The sequence below is a fragment of the Palaemon carinicauda genome, chromosome 6 (assembly GCF_036898095.1).
Source record: "Palaemon carinicauda isolate YSFRI2023 chromosome 6, ASM3689809v2, whole genome shotgun sequence".
Lineage (NCBI taxonomy): Eukaryota > Metazoa > Arthropoda > Malacostraca > Decapoda > Palaemonidae > Palaemon > Palaemon carinicauda.
Window position 1 is genome coordinate 9,294,963 of NC_090730.1, and position 27,248 is coordinate 9,322,210.

General features: G+C 33.3%; 1 protein-coding gene across 1 annotated transcript in view; it reads right to left on the reverse strand.

Annotated features, from left to right (window-relative positions):
* Positions 1-4,499: 4,499 nt before the first annotated feature.
* The window catches only part of LOC137641957 (zwei Ig domain protein zig-8-like), a 42,007-nt gene continuing 19,258 nt past the window's right edge, over positions 4,500-27,248 (reverse strand). Inside the window, exons 2-7 of the mRNA XM_068374526.1 lie at positions 23,711-23,837; positions 16,763-16,971; positions 16,132-16,342; positions 10,598-10,725; positions 8,988-9,162; positions 4,500-7,338 (exon numbers count right to left, since the gene is read on the reverse strand). Of these exons, the coding sequence (XP_068230627.1) occupies positions 7,151-7,338; positions 8,988-9,162; positions 10,598-10,725; positions 16,132-16,342; positions 16,763-16,971; positions 23,711-23,759 (960 nt within the window). The 5' untranslated portion in view covers positions 23,760-23,837 and the 3' untranslated portion in view covers positions 4,500-7,150. The remainder of the gene's footprint in view (positions 7,339-8,987; positions 9,163-10,597; positions 10,726-16,131; positions 16,343-16,762; positions 16,972-23,710; positions 23,838-27,248) is intronic.

A 27,248-nucleotide genomic window follows, 5' to 3' on the forward strand; every position in this document is an offset into this window, starting at 1 on the left:
GTTTCAAGTCCTTTGACTTCCTTGAATTAGTTTATGCATTGTTCTTTTTACCTTTTTACTTTTCATCCGTTCTCATGATCTCTTCTCAAGTCCTTTTACTTCCTTGAATTAGTTTATGCATTGTACTTTTTACCTTTTACTTTTCATCCGTTCTCTTTGATCTCCTCTTCTCAAGTCCTTTTACTTCCTTGAATTGGTTTATGCATTGTACTTTTTACCTTTTACTTTTCATACGTTCTCTTTGATCTCCTTCGTTTCAAGTCCTTCTACTTCCTTGAATTAGTTTATGCATTGTTCTTTTTACCTTTTTACTTTTCATCCGTTCTCATGATCTCTTCTCAAGTCCTTTTACTTCCTTGAATTAGTTTATGCATTGTTCTTTTTACTTTTACTTTTCATCCGTTCTCTTTGATCTCCTCGTTTCAAGTCCTTCTACTTCCTTGAATTAGGTTATGCATTGTTATTTTTATCTTTTACTTTTCATCCGTTCGCTTTGATCTCCTCTTTTCAAGTCCTTTTACTTCCTTGAATTAGTTTATGCATTGTTCTTTTTACCTTTTTACTTTTCATCCGTTCTCATGATCTCTTCTCAAGTCCTTTTACTTCCTTGAATTAGTTTATGCATTGTTCTTTTTACCTTTTAGTTTTCATCCGTTCTCTTTGATCTCCTCGTTTCAAGTCCTTTTACTTCCTTGAATTAGTTTATGCATTGTTCTTTTTACCTTTTGCTTTTCATCCGTTCTCTTTGATCTCCTCGTTTCAAGTCCTTTTACTTCCTTGAATTAGTTTATGCATTGTTCTTTTTACCTTTTTACTTTTCATCCGTTCTCATGATCTCTTCTCAAGTCCTTTTACTTCCTTGAATTAGTTTATGCATTGTTCTTTTTACCTTTTAGTTTTCATCCGTTCTCTTTGATCTCCTCGTTTCAAGTCCTTTTACTTCCTTGAATTAGTTTATGCATTGTTCTTTTTACCTTTTGCTTTTCATCCGTTCTCTTTGATCTCCTCGTTTCAAGTCCTTTTACTTCCTTGAATTGGTTTATGCATTGTACTTTTTACCTTTTACTTTTCATCCGTTCTCTTTGATCTCCTCTTCTCAAGTCCTTTTACTTCCTTGAATTGGTTTATGCATTGTACTTTTTACCTTTTACTTTTCATACGTTCTCTTTGATCTCCTCGTTTCAAGTCCTTCTACTTCCTTGAATTAGGTTATGCATTGTTATTTTTATCTTTTACTTTTCATCCGTTCGCTTTGATCTCCTCTTTTCAAGTCCTTTTACTTCCTTGAATTAGTTTATGCATTGTTCTTTTTACCTTTTTACTTTTCATCCGTTCTCATGATCTCTTCTCAAGTCCTTTTACTTCCTTGAATTAGTTTATGCATTGTGCTTTTTACCTTTTTACTTTTCATCCGTTCTCTTGATCTCTTCTCAAGTCCTTTTACTTCCTTGAATTAGTTTATGCATTGTTCTTTTTACCTTTTTACTTTTCATACGTTCTCTTGATCTCTTCTCAAGTCCTTTTACTTCCTTGAATTAGTTTATGCATTGTTCTTTTTACCTTTTACTTTTCATCCGTTCGTTGATCTCCTCTTTTCAAGTCCTTTTACTTCCTTGAATTAGTTTATGCATTGTTCTTTTTACCTTTTTACTTTTCATCCGTTCTCATGATCTCTTCTCAAGTCCTTTTACTTCCTTGAATTAGTTTATGCATTGTTCTTTTTACCTTTTACTTTTCATCCGTTCGTTTTGATCTCCTCTTTTCAAGTCCTTTTACTTCCTTGAATTAGTCTATGCATTGTTCTTTTTACCTTTTACTTTTCATCCGTTCGTTTTGATCTCCTCTTTTCAAGTCCTTTTACTTCCTTGAATTAGTCTATGCATTGTTCTTTTTACCTTTTTACTTTTCATCCGTTCTCTTTGATCTCCTCTTTTCAAGTCCTTTTACTTCCTTAACTCTACATTGCTAATATTTCCCCTCTTGTTAAATAAATGTAAGCTTTTATTTTTTATAAACATTCCTTTTACAATCTCCATAGAATCATGAGAATCACATAATTTATTGAAAACAAAATACCTCATTAGGAAATAAAAAAACACATCGTACCGATACAATATTTATTTCTTTTAAGAACAGTTTTATTTTAAATATACAGTTATACAAAAATGTCATTCCCAAGAGTTCTGGTTTACATTGCTGATTTGAGGGTTGGAGTGGCCTATGCGGTAACGTCCCTGATTTGTGAACGCCAGACTGGGGGTTCAAGTCCCGCTCAAACTCGTTAGTTTCTTTGGTCGCTACAATCCCACCATCCTTATGATCTAAGGATGGTGTGCTTAGGGGAGCTTCTAGGTCTATCTGCTGAGTCCTCAACAGCCATTGCCGGGCCCTCCTTGGTCCTAACTTTGGTGGAGAGGGGGCTTAGGCGCTGATCATATGTATATATGGTCAGTCTCTAGGGCATTGTCCTGCTTGATAGGGCAGTGTCAATGTCCCTTACCTCTGCCATTTATGAGCGGCCTTTTTTAACCTTTAGATATGAAAAATCCCTTCTTTTCATGACATTTCATGATCTGTACACCTTAGTTTGAATGTCTTTGAGTGGCTATAAAAGCAATATTTATTACTCTTCCAAGTCGAAGCAAATCGTTTTCTTACATCATTTTGGTCCTAAACAAAGTTGTACTAATAAGTCACATAATGTAATATTAAAACAAATGTAAATTTATTTCATTTGGGTTAACCCCTACAATGTTTTCGATTAAAAGACAGGCAGCTCATCGACTTTCAAATTCAGAGGATGAAAGTAAACTTATATACATTATGGATGATTATGCATATTATTTTATTTATAGTCTTTTCCAATAAAAACTTTCTAAAAAAGATTAAAAACATTTTTTATGCTTCAACGTTAGTTAATATTCAATTCGTTACTTCAGCATAATGTTAATGAATATTATATTAATGGAACAGGAATATGACTTGCATTACTTGTCTGCTGAAATATAAAAAATATATCCTTACGGTAAAGAATATAAAGACGATATAATGTATTTGTTGGGCATAAGTATTTTGACTTGATTTTTAAGAATATATCCTTAAAGTATTTCATTCTTACGGTAAAGAATATAAAGACGAAAAAAAAAATATGTTTGACGTATGTAAAAGAAATTAAGTTCACCCACTTTAAATATAAATCCTTAAAGCATTTTATCCTTACGGTAAAGAATACAAAGACGAAATAATGTATCTGTTGGGCATAAATATTTTGACTAAACTTAAAATAATTTTGGCACGACTTCCGTTTGTGGCAGTGCATACGCTTAAACAAATATCATTCGAAATTGCCATTCTTTCAGTAAAGATCTTATCTATATATATGAAAAAAGATCCATGATATTCCATTGAGTTGTACATTGGCGCTTTATGCGTATGTTCAGTCATACAATTAGAATACTTGTACGAAATTAGCTATTTTTTGTTTATGAAACTATTGCTCTGTGATATCTTTATCATAATATTGAAATATCTCTCTCTCTCTCTCTCTCTCTCTCTCTCTCTCTCTCTCTCTCTCTCTCTCTCTCTCTCTCTCTCTCAAATAATAATTTCATTAAACCAATAAGAGTGAATGATCTTTGCCATCTCTCTCTCTCTCTCTCTCTCTCTCTCTCTCTCTCTCTCTCTCTCTCTCTCTGCTCCAACAATTATTCATTTTATTAAACTATTGAAAGTGAAAGACCTTTAATGTTTTGCTAGAATCTTTTACACTTTTTCCTCTCCAATCGACACCAATCCTTAACACTTACTACATTCTTAAATTTACCAATTATTACAACAACGGAAAAGGCATTACTTGACAGTAAGAGTCTACTATATGTACAAAATTACTAATCCATCAGAGATTTGGAACAATATAATTCCAGTAATAGAAATCTGTGTGATATATCCACCATATTGAAATTTTATCTTACCAAATTCGCTTAATGGTTGTTATTTGTGAATATTATCTCTTAAACAGCTCTCTTTCTAAAGGGGAACCGGTAGTTGATGTAAATGGTATTAATTGTTTTCCTTTATATATATATATATATATATATATATATATATATATATATATATATATATATATATATATATATATATATATTGTGTGTATTTATTTGTGTGTTTGAGTTTGTTCATATAAGCCATAAATACCTCTTGATATCGAATTCACTCTACCTCGGGGTCAGAGACCCAATTGGGGGAATTAACTTGATGATAATAGCTTCTGCTCTGCCAAGGATTCGAACCCAGACTAAGTCTAAACTGAGATTACAGCCGACGCTTTTACCATCAGACCCCAGATGGTAAATGGGTCGACTGTAACCTCAGTTTCGACTTTGTCCAGGTTCGAATCCTTGGCTGAGCAGAAACCATTATCATAAAGTTAATTCCCCCTATTTGGGTCCCTGATCCCGAAGCAGAGTCAATTTGATATTAAGAGGTATTTATAGCTTATATGAATAAATTAAAATCACAAGTAAATTTGATAAGTTATCTTGTATGTATGTATTTAATTATGTATATTTTTATTCTTATATAAAATGTTCATATGTGTATGTTATTAAGTATAAATGCATACGAGATACTAAATCCTCTGAAGAATTTAGCTTAATAGCTAATTTAAAAGTGAGTAAAAGATAGTTTTGGTCTTGCTCGTCCACAGAATATCAAATGATATGGATGTTACCAAACTGTCACAATTGATAATCAGCTCAATGAGTCATGGATGTTCTAATTACGAACAGCATCAGCTGTTAATTTATTGAGTTTTGTGATTCTTTGATTTTGCCCTTTGGGTGTTTTGTTCGTTATTGGGGATTTAAAACAGTAAATGTTTGATCTGAGTAATGGGGTCAGGGCATGACCTAAGAGGTCTTTGTGCGGTGGTACATTTTTATCTCAGCCTAATTTTTACCTCGACTTGATTTTTACCTCAACTTGATTTTTACCTCAACTCCATTATTATTACCTCAACTTAATTTTTACCTCGACTTAAGTTTTACCCCAACGTTATTCCTACCACAGTTTTATTTTTCACTCAACCCCATTTTTACCTCAACCGTTTTTCACCTCAAGTTAATTTTTACTTCAACTTTATTTTTACTCTAACTTCATTTTACCTCAACCTTATTTTCAACTCAACTTGATTTATTCCTAAACTTTCCTTTTTACCTCAACTTTATTTTTTACCTCAACTTTACTTTTACCTCAACCTTATTTTCACCTCAACTTAATTCATACCTAAACTTTCCTTTTTACTTCAACCTTATTTTCACCTCAACTTAACTTATACTTAAACTTCATTTTTACCTCAACCTTATTTTCACCTCAACTTAATTTTTACCTAAACTTCATTGTTACCTCAACCTTATTTTCACCTCAACTTAATTTATACCTGAACTTTCCTTTTTACCTCAACCTCCTACGAATGGCTTAACTAGATGAATTTCGTTTTAAAAAGCAGTGGATTTTAGTAGTTAAAAGAATTATGTTATTATTAAAGAAAAGGAGAGAGACAAACATCATCAAATTATCTTAACACCTTTATGTCTCAATATATTTCTTGCCATTTTATTTATATCGTATTGAGTAGCTTTATCTCCAGACATGTTTATTCTCCGTAGTCAAATAGAATAAATTTTTGAAGTTTGGAATTTTTAAAATTTTCTGTGAGGTATAAGGGTCTCAAAATATCCATGAACATTTCAGGTGATTATTAAAATTGAAATTATTTATTTCTAGTGAAATATACTAAACATACTCCCAACATTCAAGCTGTACCACCGACGTCAACCTTATTAACTTGAAAATTAACCCAAATGTTAAACGTTGGAAATATTGTAAAAAAAAGTATGGCATCATCTTAATTTCCTGTGGCTGTAGCTACGTCATACAACAGCTTGGTCCTTTCGTGTCATTTAGGAAGAAATCTATGCGTTTGACTAAATTTTACAATTTATAACAGCAAATGTCACAGTAATGGTAAATTTCAGTTTCATATTAAAAAAAAAAAAAAAAAACTTTATAAGTAAAAAATAAGTATCCCTACCTAAACAAAAGTGAATAACAGTGTTTTGTTCCTAGAACGTTATTTGTTTGTGCTTAAAGCCGGATTTTCACGGTCGAACGTGGTTCGACAGACAAGTATTTGAAATGATGTTCGAACATGTGAACAGGGTATTTGGTTGTCGAACACGTTCGTCGAACGGTTCGAAGAAAGTCTGTTCTCGCCTGACTTTTATGGGAGGGCTTCATTGTCCACAAACCTTATGCATTTGTAGCTGACTCCACCTCTTCGAACCGTTTAACAAGCAGGTTCGACAACCGTGTTCGGCGAACCTTTCGACAGTGCAAACTCCGCTCAATGTTTCTTTTGTGTCCTGGAGTTATTTCAATAAACATATTATGTGAATTAGTAACACTCGTGGACGAAAGGGTAATAAATCTTTGAATAATAACCAGCCCCACTTAGAAAGGAGTGCTGAGAGAGGTTATGCAAACATAGTTTCGCACAGGTCTTGAAATAAACCGTACATATTTAATTTTGATAGCTAATAATTTTTTTTCAATAGTTGTATTGGAAGCGAATATTTTTTTCTCTTTGTCAGGTAAGAGTCCCATAATGGGCTAGATACACTAGTGGATAGTCATTAAAGAATTGATTATGTTTTACATATCCCGTTTACCCCATTTCTTAAAATGATTATTCTACTGTTGATCAATAGACTGTTTATGTCACCTGACGAAAAAGACTCATCCTCAACAGAACTGGAAACTGCTTTCTGCAGTGGCTATATTCAGCTCATTTAATTAGATTGTCAAAAAGCACGGTTTTCTAACATTTCTTAAGTAGAAAAGTTCATCTCTTACTAATATTGATCGGCATCAAACTGCCGTGTTGAGATATCCACAATACCCCTACTACTCTACAATTCTGTATTTATGACTACTGTATTCCATAAATACAATCAGTATTGTCACATGAAGCAGCCTTCAAAATCCAACGACTCTCTCCTGAAGCGATTTAAAGACTCACAGTAACCGCTATTGGGAGCCCTTGGCGATAGCATCCGTAGCCGGAATCATGGAAATAAACATCTCATTTTCATCTGTAGGTGATGAAAGAGAGAAAGAGATAACACAGGCACCATGAGATTCCTTTAAGGAAGCTTAAGCCCTTCTTCGAAGAGGCTAGTAGACAAAAAGCGGCTGCAGACATGACACTGGAGATCATATTAGGGTGGGCTTTGGGAGATCCATTGCTCGTGGTCTTCATGGCTTCTGGAGTCTCGCCTGCAAATGGAAAGAAGAAGAGTTTATTTGATAAGTAGACGATGTGGATTGATAGGAAAATAATCAATATTATTCTCTGTTCAACGTGATCAAATAGGACAGTGCTAGTAACAATGAGAATTATTAATATAGAATAGCAAGAACTATTGGAGGAATACTGAAATATGTATGAGTGTTTTTAGAACATTAATGGTATATTCATGATGGCGTTTTGAAATTTTAAGCTTTTAAGATTTCGCTTGAAAAAACATGTAACCATTTAAAGATTTTTAAAGGTTTTAAAGATCGCTCATGAATGGCAGAGGCAAGGGACAGTGACATTTCCCTAGCAATCAGGACAATACCCTAGAGACTGTCTATTTATTATATGATTAGCGCCCAAGCCTCCTCCCCACCCAAGCTATGACCAGAGAGGGCCAGGCAGTGGCTGCTGATGACTCAGCAGATAGACCTATAGGATCCACCAAACCCCCCAACCTTAGCTCACAAGGAGAGTAAGGTTGCAGACACTAATGGCACTAACGAGTCTGAGCGGGACTCGAACCCCCGACTGGCAAACACCAGGCAGAGACGTTACCTATCAGGCCACAACAACTCGTGTAAGAGTTGTGCATTTAGCAGTTTTTATAATCATTATAATACTTCATCACAAATCTGAACTCAGGGTTGAAATTTCACATTCAAGTACAGGATTTCTAACCATAAAGGTTCGTCTTGGGCGTAAGGCATAAGAAATTTAAGCCTACCAGATATACGCCAGAGTTAGAGCTTCCATTGACACTTGGAGGATTCGTTTTATAATCGTTAAAAAGTATGTATTCGATTCTTATCGTTTTATGGGAGGTTTCGTGTGTTAATTAAGGCTTTAATAGTATCGAAACTAAATTTATGATTAATTCTGCAAATTGATCTTAGCATAAATGATAATAATCGTGAAAAAATTCTGTTTGTTGAAGCCTCCCCTATATACTAAAGAGCAGTTGTCTGGCTATATATATGTATATATATATTTCATATATATATATATATATATATATATATATATATATATATATATATATATATATATATATATATATATATATATATTTATCCGTCCACGCTCAATGGCATTGCCAGACATATAACTACTTGATATTTCCCCATCCATCGGGTAGTGGGGAGAGAGGGAGTAGTCATACCTTAGCAAGTGTGGGATGCGTGTGTTTGAGCACATGTATCTAAATCTTTTTCGTCATTTTTCACGGGTTGCGCACACCAGTTATAGAAGAATTGCTCTTTTGCCATGCTAAGGGTGGCCTGGTGATAGCGTCCTTGCCTGGTGATTGCCCGACTGGGGTTCGAGTCCCGCTCAAACTCGTTAAGTTCATCTGGTCGTTGCAACTTCACCACACTTGTGAACTAAGGATGGGGGATTTTTAGGAATCTATAGGTCTATCTGCTGAGTCATCAGCAGCCATTGCGTGGCCCTCCTTGGTCCTAGCTTGGGTGGAGAAGGGGCTTGGGAGCTTATCATATGTAATATGGTCAGTCTCCAGCGCATTGCCCTGCTTGATAGGTCAATGTCACTGTCCCTTGCCTCTGCCATTCATGATCAGCTTTAAACCTTTAAAAAGAATAAGGAAACAAAGCCACAGTATATATCTTACTTTCCAGCACATGTACCATGACCGAGACGATTTTGGCATTGGCTGGCTTGCAGGAATATCTGCCAGAGTCTTGCAACCTCGCCTTGTGAACCAGAAGAGAGGACCTGGTGAGTTCCCCCCGGTGTTCAGTGTCCACCTGGATTTCACGTCCTCCTTTCTTTCCGTAATTTACCAGCTGAAAAGAAGATATGTTTACAAGTTAAAAGGATGATTGATATCTCAGTTGAGAAAAAGATTGATAACAGTTGAAGAAAAGATTGATTTACCAGTTTGAAAAAGATGATTGGTTTACTAATGGAAAAAAGATTTATTTACCAGTTAAAAAAAACATTCATTCACCAGCTGAAAAGAAGATATATTTACAAGTTAAAAGGATGATTGATATCTCAGTTGAGAAAAAGATTGATAACAGTTGAAGAAAAGATTGATTTACCAGTTTGAAAAAGATGATTGGTTTACTAATGGAAAAAAGATTTATTTACCAGTTAAAAAAAACATTCATTCACCAGCTGAAAAGAAGATTGATTTACCAGTTAAAAGGATGATTGATTTCTCAGTAGAAAAAAATATTGATAACAGTTGAAGAAAAGATTGATTTACCAGTTTGAAAAAGATGATTGGTTTACTCATGGAAAACAGATTTATTTACCAGTTAAAAAAAGATTCATTCACCAGCTGAAAAAAAAAGATTGATTTGCCAATTGGAAACGATGATTGGTTTACGAGTTGAAAAAAAAAGATTGATTTAACAGGTTAAGAAAAGATTGATTAACCAGCTGAAAAAAGATTGATTTACCAGCCGAGAAGAAAATAGCTTCATTTACAAGCTTGAAAAAAATATGTATGGCAATATACTGGAAAAAAAAGTATAGAAAAGATAGAAGCCTATCAGATCTATGGTACCCAAATTGAAGGACTTAATTTTAAACCATTTGATACTAAAAATTAACAAATAACTCGCAAAATCGATAGATGAACAATGAATGTATTAGATACATGCAAAAAATAAAAGAATAAATAAATAAACAAATAAGTAGATATAAAACTAAATGAAATATTTCCTATATTTCCGGTTGGAAACAGACTGCAAAACCTATTGTGTAAAAGACGGATATTGAACTTGATATCTTTTGTAACCAGTTGCTAAAGAAATAAAAACGATCGCTAAACCTATAAAATTCAATGAGAAAAATAGATCAGGTCAATCATTCAAATGATGGCCACGCGTGTTAGTAAGAAACCCATGATTTACATATATGACTTAATTAAATATGCATACACACACACACACACACACATATATATATATATATATATATATATATATATATATATATATATATATATATATATAAATAAATAAATATATGTGTTGGTATGTACTATATTTAATATATGTATATTAATTAACTCATCTGTTATGTTTATTTGATTTCTCACTTTTTTATCACATATCTATAATCTAAATAATTTGGTCACTAGCAATAACGAGGATAATGAAAATAAGTGATCATAATGATAATAATATTGGTAATGGAGGCAATGATAATAATAAACCTAACAAATGATAAAAACATATTCAAGTAATTTCAAACCGACAGTGTCCTTACCTTATCTCTGTGATACCACAGAATGAATTCGGGTGGGGTGGGACTGAAGTGGACCACGCAAGTGAGGTTCAAGGTGCTGCCCTTGTCCAGGTAGACGCTGTCGGCACCCAAGAGTTCTGCCTGAGGAACTGGTTGGTGGGAAGGAAAGGGAGAGACGTTGAATAGAATATGACCTTTTGAAAATTGCAAGATGCAAGATTATTCATACGCAAATCCTCCTGAACTCACCCGCATACGCTTTAACGTGAGCTTCTACAGACACACACACACACACACACACACACACACACACACACACACACACACACACATATATATATATATATATATATATATATATATATATATATATATATATATATATATGCATATATATATATCCCTTGCAGATTGGGGATACCTTAACGTTGGGAAAGGGTTTGTGTATCGCAATGATCAGCAAAATTTTACTAGCCTTGGCCACCTATACTAGGTTGGTCTGTTGTGATGGATCAGACTAAAAACTCTCAACATCACCAATATGCAGTGGTCAGCCTGGTGATGAAAATTTATCAAATTCCATACGTGACTAAGGACAAGTGTGAGGCCCTTGTCCTGCAGTGAACTAGAAACGGCTGTATTTGTTGTTGTTGTATATATATATATATATATATATATATATATATATATATATATATATATATATATATATATATATATACATTTGTGTCGTAGCTCAATTATCCTTAATTGCTACTTCCTATACGGCATCCGAGTTTAATCCCCCTCTCAGGTTTGGTATAATTCACTGAAACATGACCATACCATCCATGTTAGAGAGGGATTTGGATGCCCCAGGGTGGGTGGGGGTGGGGGGGGGGTAGATGAGCGTCTTGGACAAGTGGCTCAGTACTCAAGGCACTGATTCCTGGGGCTGTTTGCGATTTCAGACATTTGTTTACGGGGTAAAGGCCTTATGGGTAGCATACGCACTGAAATCCTACAAGAGGAAAAGGTATACTTATATATATATATATATATATATATATATATATATATATATATATATATATATATATATATATATATATATATATATAAGTCTATATATATATGCATATATATACATGTATAAATATATATGTGTGTATATATATATATATATACATTTATACATATTCATATGCTTATGTATATATACCTATATGTATACATATATAAGTATTTGTATATTTGTATAATATTCGAACATGCAGTATATATGTATTGTGTATGTATATATATATATATATATATATATATATATATATATATATATATATATATATATATATATATATATATATATATATAAGTAATAACATTATGCCTTTTTTATTTCCCAAAGATTATGTAATATAACTGACATTTAAACGTATAAAGTGCTATGAAAATAAAATAAAAACGACTCTTCTAAATAACGAGAGTTTTCTATCACGCTGTGATTTTGCATCACAATGCAAGCGTTAAATTAACTCCAGCTTTTTTTTTTTTCTTTTTTTTTTCAGTGAAAAATCGAAACATTACGAACCGACTGTAATCTAATGAGTGGCAATTACCGAGATCAAAGAGAGCGAACTCTGTTTTCGAATAGATAATTATTTCGACTTTTTTCTTTATACCTGTGGGAAAATGAACAAATTTTAATCTGCTTTGATTTTAAGTGTGAATGAACTTTATTTCAGGTCAGAGTCTGATGAATAGACAGTTGGAAAGATGTTATAAAAGGGTTTAATTATAGGTATTAAATGTAAAAGGTTGTTACAATTCGTAATAAAAGATGATAATTAATACGTCATAATCAGAGACTTGTTTTTATCGCATGATTGAAAGTAGTTCGGTGATCAGTCTGTGAAAGATCTTTCTTAATGGAAAGTACTGAAGAGAAGAAGGCTAACGGGAAACTAAGGATAGATGTCTGTGAATTAAACGTTGAGAGTTTTGGAAGAAATATGTTTCAAAATGTAAGTTTATTCCGTATATAAAACTGAATATATGTATATATATATATATATATATATATATATATATATATATATATATATATACACACACACACATATATATATATATATATATATATATATATATATATATATATATATATATATATATATATATACATGGGTGTGTGTGTAATGTGTGTGTGTGTGTATATATATATATATATATATATATATATATATATATATATATATATATATATATATATATATAGAGAGAGAGAGAGAGAGAGAGAGAGAGAGAGAGAGAGAGAGAGAGAGAGAGAGAGAGAGAGAGAGAGAGATGCTGTACATACATCCGTATATGATAAAATGTAAACATAATATGGTAATGACAACATTTTTTGTAATTGTAAATTTGTAACTGCTTAATAATAATAATAATAATAATAATAATAATAATAATAATAATAATAATAATAATAATAATAATAAAATCAGATAGGGAAAAGAATGGAAAGTTTGTCTTAATGTTAAGCAAGTAATTTAAGATAAATTAATAAAATCAGAATATATTTTACAACGATCTATATAAAGTATGAATAGGTGAAGAGATCCAGATAATGTTAGAATTTATTAGATATGCTGGTATGTCCAGGTAGTAGTTATATCATATACACAATACTACAAGTATTATAGAAGCTGTATTCCAGATGCGACCAGATAGTGGAATGTACTTCTTATCCTGGCGGTTGAATCGGTAGAACTTCAGAAGTTCAAACTTTTTGTGTATTTATTTCTGTTGAACAGGTTGACATAAGATTTGTTTTATAGTTTATGTATGACTGATTTATTTCAACATTCAACTCTTGTACATAGTTTATTTGGTATTTCCCTATTCCCTTTTCTCACTGGGCTACTTACTCTGTTGGAGTCCTTGGGCTTGTAGCATTCTACTTTTCAAACCAGGGTTGTAGCTTGACTATTAAAAATGATAATAATGATAATTAGAGGGGCCCCTCAATAGAGCGCAGACCTCCGCCACGGCAGCTTATTTCTCGACCTTGACCGCGAACTTTGACCTTAACATGTATTAATTGGCGTGGATTTTCCTATACTCAAATATGAACTAAGTTTGACGTCTCTGTGTCAATGATGTCCAAATTTATGGCTGATTACGTGAATTAGACATTTTGCTTTACCGTGACTTTGACATTTGACTTTGACTTTCCAAAATTTAATCATTTTCAGCTTTTCTAACATAACAGTTAATCCCTGCAAGTTTCATTACTCTACGATGAAAGTTGTGGCCAGAAAGCTGTTCACAAACACGCACATACACAAACACACAAACATGGACGAAAACATAACCTCCCTCCAACTTCGTTGGCGGAGGTAATAATTGAAAATAACATTATTTTTAAGGAGTATTTATGAATTAAACCAGATAAGAAAGAAGAAAATGAAAGACAAAATCGTCATTCTATTTGCTTGGATGATTATTTCTCTAACAAACGACGCGAAATAGCAAAGAAACCAGAATCTTGTTAAAGGAAAAAAAAGATTAACACGGAATATTCATATCAAATACGTTGTGTTAATGAGACCTGTCAGTTTGTAAGGAAATATTAGGCAGTCTCGTAATTATGGTTTTATCCATTTTTTTTTTTTTTGGAGGAGGTATAAAACTGGTGGGTGTTTTTTCAAATAAAAGTTTTATGCAATTTGTGTGTTGAATTTTGAAAAGTGATAGATGGAAAGATAAAAAGCTGTTATAACAACTAACAACTAATTTCCCTTTTTATGGAGAAATGAGATTTTTTTTTGTTTATTTATTTATTTTTTTTTTTTAATAAAACTTCTGTGGAATTGTATGTTAGATTACGAAAAGAGATATAGAAAGATAAAAAGCTGTTACAAGAGTTAACAAGTAATTTCCATTTTTATGAAGAAATGGTGATTTTTCTTTTTTAAATAAAAGTTAGATGCAATGTGCATGTTAAATTCCAAAAAGAGAGAGATAGAAAGATAAAACGTTGTTATAACGTAGTTAGCTATTTTCCCTTTTTGTAAAGATTTTTTTTTTTTTTATAATAAAAGTTTTGTGAAATGAGTGTGTTGAATTGCGAAAAGAGATAGAGAGATTAAAAATTGCTAATAAATGTCCATGTTAAATTGCGAAAAGAGATAGAGAGAAAAATAAAATATTGCTAATGAATGTGCATGTTAAATTGCGAATAGAGTTAACAAGATGAGAAGTTTCTAGTTAATGTACATGTTAAAGATAAAAAGTTGCTGATAAATATACATGTTAAATTCCGAAAAAGTTAGAAAGATAAGAAATTGCTAATATATGTACATGTTAAATTCCGAATAGTTTGATGGAAAGAGAAAACGTTGCTAATATATATACATGTTAAGTTCCGAAAAGAGTGAAATCGAAAGATAAAATATTACTATAACATGGTTAAAAACTACCTCTCCTTTTATTCTGCATGGAAAAACAAATCATTGATCGTCATCAAGGGGTAAACACCGTTTATGGAATATGAAAAAGCTGCAAATATAAATTGCCAATGGAATACAAACACGTATCGAACTGGTTTATACATTTCGCAATCATGGAATGTTTATGTCCAGAATTAGCGTTATCTATTATTCAAGGTTCATCTGTGTTCCTGCGTTGGAGCTAAATATGATGTATTTTCAAAGTTCACCTTTGCGCTGATTTCGATACGTGCGAAATTGATTTGATTTTACAGCTTTAATTCATGGTAATTCGAGATAGCTCACGCTCGTGTTTTCACATATAATTACAGTTAGGTATACAAATTTTCGTTTTGTTGTATACATACAGAAACGAACACACGCGCATATATATTTGTGTGTGCGTGCATATATGTATATATATATATATATATATATATATATATATATATATATATATATATATATATATATATATATGTGTGTGTGTATATATATATATATATATATATATATATATATATATATATATATATATATATATAGATATGTATATATATAGATATAGATATATATATATATATATATATATATATATATATATATATATATATATATATATATGTGTGTGTGTGTGTGTGTGTGTGTGTGTGTGTGTGTGTCTGTGCGTGTTCGTGTGTGTGTGTACACATAAACTGTTAATCCAAGGATGAACCACCTATACAGAAGAATTTTAAATACGAACAGTTTTATACGCCCACACTGAAAGCTTATCAGCATACACTGGGCCATTCTTCTTTATATTTTATATGCATTGCCCTCTACCCGTTCCTTTCCCACGACGTAATCAATATTTCTAGTCTTTTCTATCATCCTCTTTCCCAATTCTTCCAAACATTACACTCATTTCATTATTCTATCTTCCTTTTATATTCTCTAGCACAAAGATTCTTTACAACCTCAGAGGCATTAGCACCAAATTCTCACTTTAACAAAAAGAAATATATATTCATCTTTCATGGTCAAAGACTAAAGAATAAGAAAGCCAAAAACGAAAGTAAAAATCCCTTCTGAAGTAACACTCACCAACAACTTCTAGTTTGACGCTAACAGCTGTCACTGGCTTCGTCGAAATGGAACACTCGTAGAATCCTGAGTCCGTTGGCTGTGGGTGTCTGAGGACAAGGACCCAGTCGCCCGAGGAAGGATCTCTGTGGGCTGAGAATCTGTCGTCGTTTGTGAACGTAAAGGATCCAACCGTAAGGACGTGTAGGTCCTTGTGCCGTATCCAGGATACCTGGGAAAGTAGAGACGTTATTATTATTTCACTGTAGTTCAACCAGATCATTTTCACATTTCTGAATTCATAAGGTTTTTATAAGTTACTGGAGAACTTTGGGACCCACCGATTTGGCTCTTAGATTTCTAGCTTTGCTGGGAATTAAGGGGAGTTATTTTTAAATTTTTGAATTCATAAGGTTTTATAAGTTACTGGAGAACTATGATACCTACGGATCTGGCTCTTAGATTTCTAGCCTTGCAAGGGATGAGAGACTCATTTTACATTTCTGAATTTATAAGGTTTCATACATTTCTGGATAACTATACCTACTGACTTGGCCCCTAGATTACTAGTTTTGCAAAGGATGAGTGGGCTCATTTTCACTTTTCTGAATTCATAAGGTTTTATAAATTTCTGTAGTACTTTGATACCTACCGATTTGGCTCCTAGGTTTCTAGCTTTGCAAGGGAGGAGGGCGGGGGCTCCAACAGCTGCCAGGACCGAAGTGGGCGTGTTCTTGGCAAAATGAGGCCCTCTGGGAGGGAGGGCGTCATCATTTCCCCAGATCCCCGCATTATCCATTGAATCAACTTTGTTTCGATTGGGTTTTCCACGAATCTTGCTATCGACGACTAACATATCAGCTGGGAAAGAGATAAGAATGTAATTGGTTATAATCGTAGCAAAATTAATATTTTTAGTGAAATTTTGATGTGAAAGGCGGCCCTGAAGTAATTACGCAAGAATATATTTTGTAAGATTTAATAAAAATTATCTGAATCTCAAGACAAAACCGATAGAAATTAAAGAATAAATTGATTGTCGAATGAAGAAAAAGATAGAACTGTCCCTTTAAAAAGGGCAGCTTGTGCTTGTACGATAAAAAAGAAAGGTAATATGAATTTTAAGATCTTTTGAAAAAGAGTAAACCAACCTAACAATATATGCATTATAGGTAATTTTATGCTGATAGCACACCTGACTTACTGCTAACTAACCGGCATTAGATATGATATCTGGAACTGTTAGTGAAAGGAACTGTAAATTTTTGTTTCTTTCGAGTACAAATTGCCTCTTTTGACTTGAGAATTGAATATGTGCCTGGTCGGTAGTGGACTGATGGGAATCGCGAAATTAATTATGGAGCCGGAAAGAAAGATGAGAGAGTTTTTGATTCTCTCAAAACTTCAGCAGTACTGAAAGCCCTTCAAAGACAAGGCATAGATGCATGTTAGGTTAAAACACTTGAAGGCTCATTTATATCTTTCATTTGCAGTTCATACAGAAAACTATTCCTCTACTTCTACTACTACTACTACTACTACTACTACTACTACTACTACTACTACTACTATGAACGGAAGATACTTAACTATGATAAAGCCAATTTAAAAGAAGTTTTTCCCTAAGAAAAGTGTTCAGTGTCCCGTCAATATCTCCCAAACAGGATATGCTTTACTCTCTCTCTCTCTCTCTCTCTCTCTCTCTCTCTCTCTCTCTCTCTCTCTCTCTCTCTCTCTCTCTCTCTCTCTCTCTCTCTCTCTCAATTACTCCTATATTCATATATAAGCTTTTTCCGTATCAGTCCCATAAATCCTCGATTTGATAACATAATTGCTGCTAAGTTCTCCTGACTGCAAGAAAATATCGTTTCAACTGTAATATGAGAGAAACAGCCTATTAAGGACTAATGGATATTGCATCCACTAAGAGTAAAAAAAATTTCGTGGTATTAACCTGCTATGTATTTGATCTTATATACACAGTATACCTGTGTGCATATATATATATATATATATATATATATATATATATATATATATATGTATATATACATATATATATATATGTATATATATATGTGTATACTGTATACGTGTGTATGTGTACATGATTATATGTATGTAAATACCTATATTATCTCACACATACACACATACCCATATGTATATATATATATATATATATATATATATATATATATATATATATATATATATATGTTTGTATATATGTTTGTATATATAGATGTACAGTATATATTTGTATGTAAATATATTTATTTATTTACAGTATATATATATATATATATATATATATATATATATATATATATATATATATATATATATATATATATATATATATATATATATACACCGATACTTTTATACACACATATATATATATATACATTGACGTGGTGAAAGGGATTATCTATTGCCATGATCAACATTGTTGTACTACCCAGTGCCGTCCATACTAGGTTGGTTTGCAGTGAGTGATCGGACGAAAATCTCCCACCATCACCACAGTTGGCAGCCTCACCATCCTTGTGAACTAAGGATGTGGGTTTAGGAGAACGTATAGGTCTACCTGCTGATCATCAGCAGCCATTGCTTTGCCCTCCCTGGTCCTAGCTTGGGTGGAGAGTGGTCTTAGGCTCTGATCATATGTATATATGGTCAGTCTCTATGGCATTGTCCTTGCCTTTTGCCGACTCAGCAGATAGACCTATAGGCTCCCCCAAACCCCCCATCCTTAGCTCACAAGGATGGTGAGGTTGCATTGAGAAGGAGGAAGAGAGAGAGAGAGAGAGAGAGAGAGAGAGAGAGAGAGAGAGAGAGAGAGAGAGAGAGAGAGAGAGGGGAGCTCTTCTATTCATGAGCGAGCATTAACCCTTTAATTGATAACGTAGCGTTTTGTTGGTTATAAATTTTCTAGTTATATAATATTTATAAAATAATGATTTAGTAAAACAAGAGCTCTGTTGATTGAACTATGTTCTTTCCTGGTAGTGCTAAAGTAAAGAGAGGAGAAAGAATAGAGGAGAGGAAGTTTTGATGGGGGGGGGGATGAAAGAAGAAATTCCAGGAAACTCATTTGTTAATTGTTCCTTGCTCCGAGTTATGAAGCAATAATGTTCGGAATGTGAAGAGAGGGGAAGAGAGATGGCGATATTAATTGTGGGAAAAAATAAAGTTAATGAGGAACTTGAAGATGTCTTTGGTTATATGGAAGTACCATTAATGCCACTATTAATTAGATTCCTTAAACGTTATAAGCATTTCTTCTGTTACCTCCAAACCATTCTCTCTCTCTCTCTCTCTCTCTCTCTCTCTCTCTCTCTCTCTCTCTCTCTCTCTCTCTCTCTCTCTCTCTCTCTCCTTACGAAAAGGAAATTGGAAATGTCACTGTCTAACGTCCTGCTGGACGGGAGATCGAGTCCCGCTGAAACTATGGCTCTTCCTGCAGTCATTGGTAGCCATTGCCTGACCCGCCCTGGTCCTATCTTGGATGGAGATGGGGCTTGGGCGTTTATCATATAGACATATTGGTCAGTCTCTAGGGCATTTTCCTGCTAGCTAGGGCAATGTCACTGACTCTTGCCTCTGCCATTCATGAGTGGCTTTTAAACCTTTAAATACGTATCACTGATTATCCCCAATACCCAGTTAAATATTATGGCTAACTAAAACGGTTAAGTATTATGGTTTACTGGAACATTTTCATTGATAATTAATGTTTGATTAAAAATGATTTCTAGATATTGATTATCTAGATGTGATTTTTCTTACCTCACTGTCTCATAAAGCTCCATCGTTACAATAATAATTAGTGACAATAAATCTGGTTAGTAATGTAATTGAACTTGTAATTTGAGATACGGGAATCTTGAAATTAATTAAGTCTTTCGTATATATTGTCGTAATGAATTATTTTGGGCTGAAATAACTACCGTGCGTATTGCCTTTGGTCTAAAGTATCTACACCTATTGTTTTCATAATAAAGCAATTTTTCTGATAAAATAATAATGAAATATTCCAGGAAGTTCCTCGAAATTCTCTTTGGTATGTGTTGTTTGATGAAATTGTGAATTCAGCCAATGCCCCTTTTTTAGATCATATTTAATCATACTTATCATCTTGTTTGTTGGGATTGAGGTCACTGGCATTGAATTAAAATTCCAAACATGTTTGTTGAGAGTTGCTAGGTTAATTTCTAGGAAAATGGAAAATGTGTGAGAGATTTTAAACAAAAAACACTGCGTTGAAAGCTGTCAAAATAAATCTCCATAAAAAAAAAAAACATTGTGCTGCTAATGGTAAAGTGTAATCCCTATATATTATTTCAACATTTGCACATTTTTGGGGTAGGTTTTTAATTCATATCAAGAGCTAAAATAATTATTATTAAATTTGTAAGCCTTGTCTAAACTTTTAGAAATCGTAATTATGACATTTTTCATTTTCATCTTTTCTCAGCAATGAAGTTATTTTCCCTAATAAGAGTTGGCTATAAAGAAAAAGCAAACAACATTCATTGCCGCATTCATAATTGAATTGACATACCAAGGATGAATAACTCTTGAAATAGAACTTCCTCAGAACAAGTCACTTGATACGCCTACTGTCATCCTTGCTCTTTCTGGATATTAAGAAGGTTCCTTTTAAATAATTATTTCAATGCATCCTGCAAAACCTTTTTTTATTTTTCCAAGAACTTCTGAAATATTCAGTCTTTTCAGTCAAGTACAATTGTTTGTAACTACCTCCCAGAACTCCTGAAATAGCCTATACAATCTCTTCAGTTGAATACAATTCTCCATTCTTTTCACATGACTGAACCACCTCAAAGTAATCTGATCCATTCTATTACCTACACTAAACTTTAAAACAATTGCTCTACGTATATTTCTTATGAATTCAGGTGTTCTTGAACCTTGTGTAATTTGGAAACAGTTCATTTCGGTAGCTGTATAATTTTACCTTTTGTTACTAATCAGCATCAACATTGGTTTCCATAATGGAAAGTTGGTTCACTTTTCCCTTCATCCAATTTTTGCATTTACATAAATGTCCTTCAACTTTTCTATGAATCAACGCTTCTCTCATACTGGCATTCTCCATTATATTTATGCACCCAAAAATTATGTATGAATAACCCACTATTATTTTACTTCCATCTACAATATCATTAATTGGTAATTCTTCCCAGGTTATATTTTTCTCTATTACCTTCCTTTTACCATCTTTGCACTCAACAGTCTCCTCTTGCAAACTCTTCCAAGTGATTTTACTCACCTCTGCAATTTCTACTCACTGTTTCCTTTAACAGAGTATCATCTGCAAACTTTACCCACACTGCAACCTATTTGAAAACCCCCTTTTTACCCATTACTTTGCACCTACATCTGCAACCTATTTGATAACCCCTTTTAACCCATTACTCTGCATCGACATCTGCAACCTATTTGAAAACCCCCTTTTTTACCCATTACTTTGCACCTACATCTGTAACCTATTTGAAAACCTCCTTTTTACCCATTACTTTGCACCTACATCTGCAACCTATTTGATAACCCCTTTTAACCCATTACTCTGCATCGACATCTGCAACCTATTTGAAAACCCCCTTTTTTACCCATTACTTTGCACCTACATCTGTAACCTATTTGAAAACCTCCTTTTTACCCATTACTTTGCACCTACATCTGCAACCTATTTGAAAACCCCTTTTAACCCATTACTCTGCACCGACATCTGCAACCTATTTGAAAACCCCCTTTTTTACCCATTACTTTGCACCTATATCTGTAACCTATTTGAAAACCTCCTTTTTACCCATTACTTTGCACCTACATCTGCAACCTATTTGAAAACCTCTTTTTTACCCATTACTCTGCACCTACATCTGCAACCTATTTGAAAACCCCCTTTTAACCCATTACTTTGCACCTACATCTGAAACCTATTTGAAAACCCCCTTTTAACCCATTACTTTGCACCTACATCTGCAACCTATTTGAAAACCCCCTTTTAACCCATTACTCTGCACCGACATCTGCAACCTATTTGAAAACCCCCTTTTTAACCCATTACTTTGCACCGACATCTGCAACCTATTTGAAAACCCCCTTTTTACCCATTACTTTGCACCTACATCTGCAACCTATTTGAAAACCCCCTTTTTACCCATTACTCTGCACCTACATCTGCAACCTATTTGAAAACCCCCTTTTTTACCCATTACTTTGCACCTACATCTGCAACCTATTTGAAAACCCCCTTTTTACGCATTACTTTGCACCTACATCTGCAACCTATTTGAAAACCCCCTTTTTAACCCATTACTTTCCACCTACAACTGCAACCTATTTGAAAACCCCCTTTTAACCCATTACTCTGCACCGACATCTGCAACCTATTTGAAAACCCCCTTTTTTACCCATTATTTTGCACCTATATCTGCAACCTATGTGATAACCTCCTTTTAACCCATTACTTTACACCTACATCTGCAACCTGTTTGAAAACCCCCTTTTTAACCCATTACTTTGCACCTACATCTGCAACCTATTTGAAAACCCCCTTTTAACCCATTACTTTGCACCTACATCTACTGTGCTTTCTCTGATCTCTTGTATCACTCCATCCATAATGATGTAGAGCAGCTTTGGATACACAATACATCCTTGGCTCAGACCCACTTTCAAACCAAACCAGTCATTCTCCTAACTACTTACTCTCACACATAGGTTATGCCATATATTACCAACACCATCCACATTGCCTGTCCATCGATTTTATCATAACTTGTTTCTAGATCCACGTATGCTGCCTACAGCTTTTCCTTCGCTCTCAAACGTCCCTCATGAGTATTTCATGAGAGGCACTTAGTCCAATTATCTTTTTCCTTACTTTAACACAAACGGGTTCCTTCCTATCAGTCCTTTTGTTACCAGTTGCTTTCTTAATCAAAGTCCCAAAATAAACCTTCCCTAGTATACTGAGTAACGTTATGTCCCTATAAGTCTTACATGGTTTTTGTGATGAACAGGTTGACTTAAGACTCTCTTCATAGTTTATATCAGATTCATTTTAACGTTACCACTGATCATGAGATATTTCTCATCTATGGTTTATTTGTTTCTTTATTTCCTTTCCTCATAGGGTTATTTTTCCTTTTGCAGCCTATGGGCTTATAGCATCCTACTTTTCCAACTAGGGTTGTAGCTTATGATAATAATAATGATAATAATAATAATAATAATAATAATAATAATGACAACAGCAACATCATCTATAATAATGATAATAATATATTTTTATTTATTGCCTCTCAAGTATAGTTTATTTATGTCCTTATTTCCTTTCCTAACTGGGCTATTTCCCCTGCTATTGCCATTGCGTTTGTAGCATCCTGCTTTTCCAAATAGGATTAAACGCTAGCTAGTAACAATTAATAATAAGAATTGCCTTAATCTCCTTAACGTTCTATGCTTCATCTTAACATGGTGAGTTAGTAAGTAGTATGTATTTCTTTTTATCTAATTTTCTATTCAGTAAATTTCAAGTTAGAAAAGAATTCTCAAAGCTTACCTGAGAAGAGGATTAGAAAAACGGTTTGGAGAATCTTTGAGCTCAACATGATGGTAGAGATTAGCTTCAGGTTGGCTAGAAATGTCTCCTACGGTCTTCTTGTTCTTGTTGCTCACCGTCAAGTTGCCTGCAAATTAGAAGGAAAAGAAATATGTATTAAGAAATGGTGTTTTGCATTCTCTTAAAATTTGGTTTCTATAAAATCACTAGATTTAATGATTTCAAAAGATTTATTTTCTCTTAAAAACAAACATTTTAAGGATAGTAAGAGAGATATGTGATGTGTTTTGATAAAAAAAAAACATGCCAGAATAAATTGCCTCTTGGTTGGATATATATATATATATATATATATATATATATATATATATATATATATATATATATATATATATGCTTGTACGATTGCATGATGTTCACTTGTTCTTAGAATATATAAAACAACGTGTAAATGTATAGAGCATTTTGATGAATTATGAATAATTTTATGATAACTAATTTTTTTTTTTCAATTGCCGATGACATCCTTTAAGCAAAACGTTCCTTGTAAAATAGAACTTAATCTTTAGATACTTGATTATAGATAAATCACCATTTTCATGGAACTTTTATAGCATATGAATCTTCATATAAAAACAGTTGGTTATGTTTAGAAAATATTATATATTTGGTATGTGTCTAATGATTGCTAGATATTTTTCATACAATTTTAGAGTTATTTATTTGTAGTAAAATGAGGCTTCAATTCTTTGATAAAAAATGATTATGTTTAGAATATATGTATTTAGTGTGTTTCCAATGATTGCCACATATTTGTCATACAATTTTTAGAATTTGTAGAAACACGAGGCCTCAAAATTTGATAAAGTTATAGATTTGAATTATATAGAATATTTATACTGAAAATATATACAATTCGACAATAAGGAAACCCCTTTCCTGTGAAAATATGGGAATAAATGGATTGTTGTGGTCTATTGGAAACATTCCTGCCTGGCATTCTGTTGGATGGGGGTTCTAGACCCTCTCAAGCTCGATAGTGTCTTGTTGAGTCCGCAACCTCATCATCCTTGTGAGCTAGGGATGTGGGGTTTAGGGGAGCCTATAGGTCTACCTGCTGAGTCACCAGGAGCCATTGCCAGGCCCTCCCTGGTCTTGGCTTGGGTGGAGTAGTTGTTTGAGGGTTGATCATATGTATATGTGGTCATTTTCTAAGATATTGTCACTGTCACTTGCCTCTGCCATTCATGAGCGACCTTTAAACATTAAACTTTTAGGTTGGGGGGGGGGGGGAACAGAAGTTGTGGCAATGTTTAAGTTTCCATCGGTATAACTTCAGTTCAAACTTACCATTGTTTTCTTTCGATTAAGTTGAGATGTGTCTCCTTTCATAGTTTATATGTTATTCATATGACTTATATTGTTCCTGTATTTATCATATTTTTGTCCTTTACTTTTATTTACGTTTAATTTGTTTTTCTTTACTAGTATGCTTTCCTTATTGTGGACTTTGGAATTGTAACGTCCTGCTTTTCTAGCTGAGCTGTTATTGTAATTTAACGACTACTACTACTACTACTACTTCTACTACTACTACTACTACTACTACTACTACTACTACTACTACTACTGCAGCTGCTGCTGCTGCTGCTAGCACAGTTTCCTCCTCAAGTTTACTTGCAGTAAAAGGACATTATGATAGTATTGACAATGTTAATAATAATGATAATAATAATAATAATAATAATTATTATTATTATTACTATTATTATTATTATTATTATTATTATTATTATTATTATTATTATTATTATTATTATAATATTGGTCGTAAAATAATAGCTTCTACCAACACACTTCCCTTTTGCTTTTCCTAAGGACTCATAAACTCAAAAACAACAACATAACGACAACAACAATTTTTGGAAAATATGAATGGACCAGATTAATACAATCCACAACCAAAATGGATGTAATTGCAATAAGAAGAAAAAGAAAATTGTAGTTTTAAAAGAGGAAAATAAGAGTATCTCAGTAAAAATCAGGTATTGGAAGAAGAGGAAAAATAAATATATTTGGGGAGACTTGATTGAATTTATATCATACGGAGCCTGACAAAAAATAAACTTGAAAAGACGATTAGAATTGAAAATAAGTGTAAAGGGAGAAGATATGAAAAGGTTAAGTCAATTCTGAAGAGTAATTTAGTGGCGTATGAAAAGTGGAAGAAGAAAGTTTATAAAGAAAGAAGGTGAAAGATGGAGTACAGAGAAGATGGAAGAAAAACACGATTCAAAAAGTAAGAAAAGAGAAACTAGACTTGGGGAAATTTATTGAGAAACGATGAGAGATGAAACATCAAGACGAACGAGTAAGGAATTCAGAAAATAAAACACATAACACAATTGACCGAGAAAGAGAAAAAATGGAACAAACTCAGTGCAAGACTAGAAAAGCACTCAGAGAGTGTAAACCTCCGCCACGGCAGGTTATTTCTCGACCTGCTCGACCTTGACCTTGGCCTTTGACATAGGTCTTTCAAAATTGAGTAACTTCCACGTCTCAACATAACCATTAATCCCTGAAAGTTAAACTACTCTATGAGTAAAATTGTTTTCTCTCCCACGGCAACTTATTTCCCGACCTTGACCTTTGACCCAGGACTTTCAAAATAAAAGTACTTCCACGTCTCAATATGACAATTAATCCAAGAAAGTTTCACTACTCTATGAGTAAAATTGTGACCTCTTCTACAGCAATTTATTTCTCGACCTTTTGCTTGACCTTGACCTTTGACCTAGGAGTTTCAAAAATTGAACCATTTCCATGTCTTAACATAACCATTAATCCCTGAAAGTTTCACTACTCAATGTGTAAAATTGTGACCTCTGCTACAGCAAATTATTTCTTGACCTTGACCTTTGACCGATGGCTTTCAAAACTGAATCACTTCCACGACTCAAAACAACAATTTATCCCTGAAAGTTTGACTACTCTTCGAGTAAAATTGTGGCCAGGAAGTTGTTCATAAACATACAAACGGACGAACAGACAAACAGGTGTGAAAACGTAACCTCCTTCCAACTTCGTTGGCGGAGGTAAAAATGATGGACTCTATTAGCAATAGAGAAGCTTATGCGTGTCTTCTTCCTCCTTTATCACAAGGCAACACTTAACCGAATTTATGACCTCTGGGAGCCCAATGGAAATGGATGGTGAAAAGAGAGGTGAACATGAACTGCCTGAACGAAAAGCAGTTGTTGGTTGGGTGGTAGTAATAGGAGCAGTAGTAGTAACAGTAGTAATAGTATAGCTAATATCTGCGAAGGAGAATGTGAATTGCATGAACGAAAAGCAGTAGTGGGTTAGGTGGTAGTAGTAGCAGCAGTAATAGTAACATCAGTAGTAATATTATAAATGGTATCTGCGAAGGAGAACATTTACTGCCTGAACGAAAAGCAGTTGTTGGTTAGGTGGTAGTCGTACCAAAAGTAGTAATAGTATAGATAGTATCTGTGAAGGAGAACGTAAACTGCTT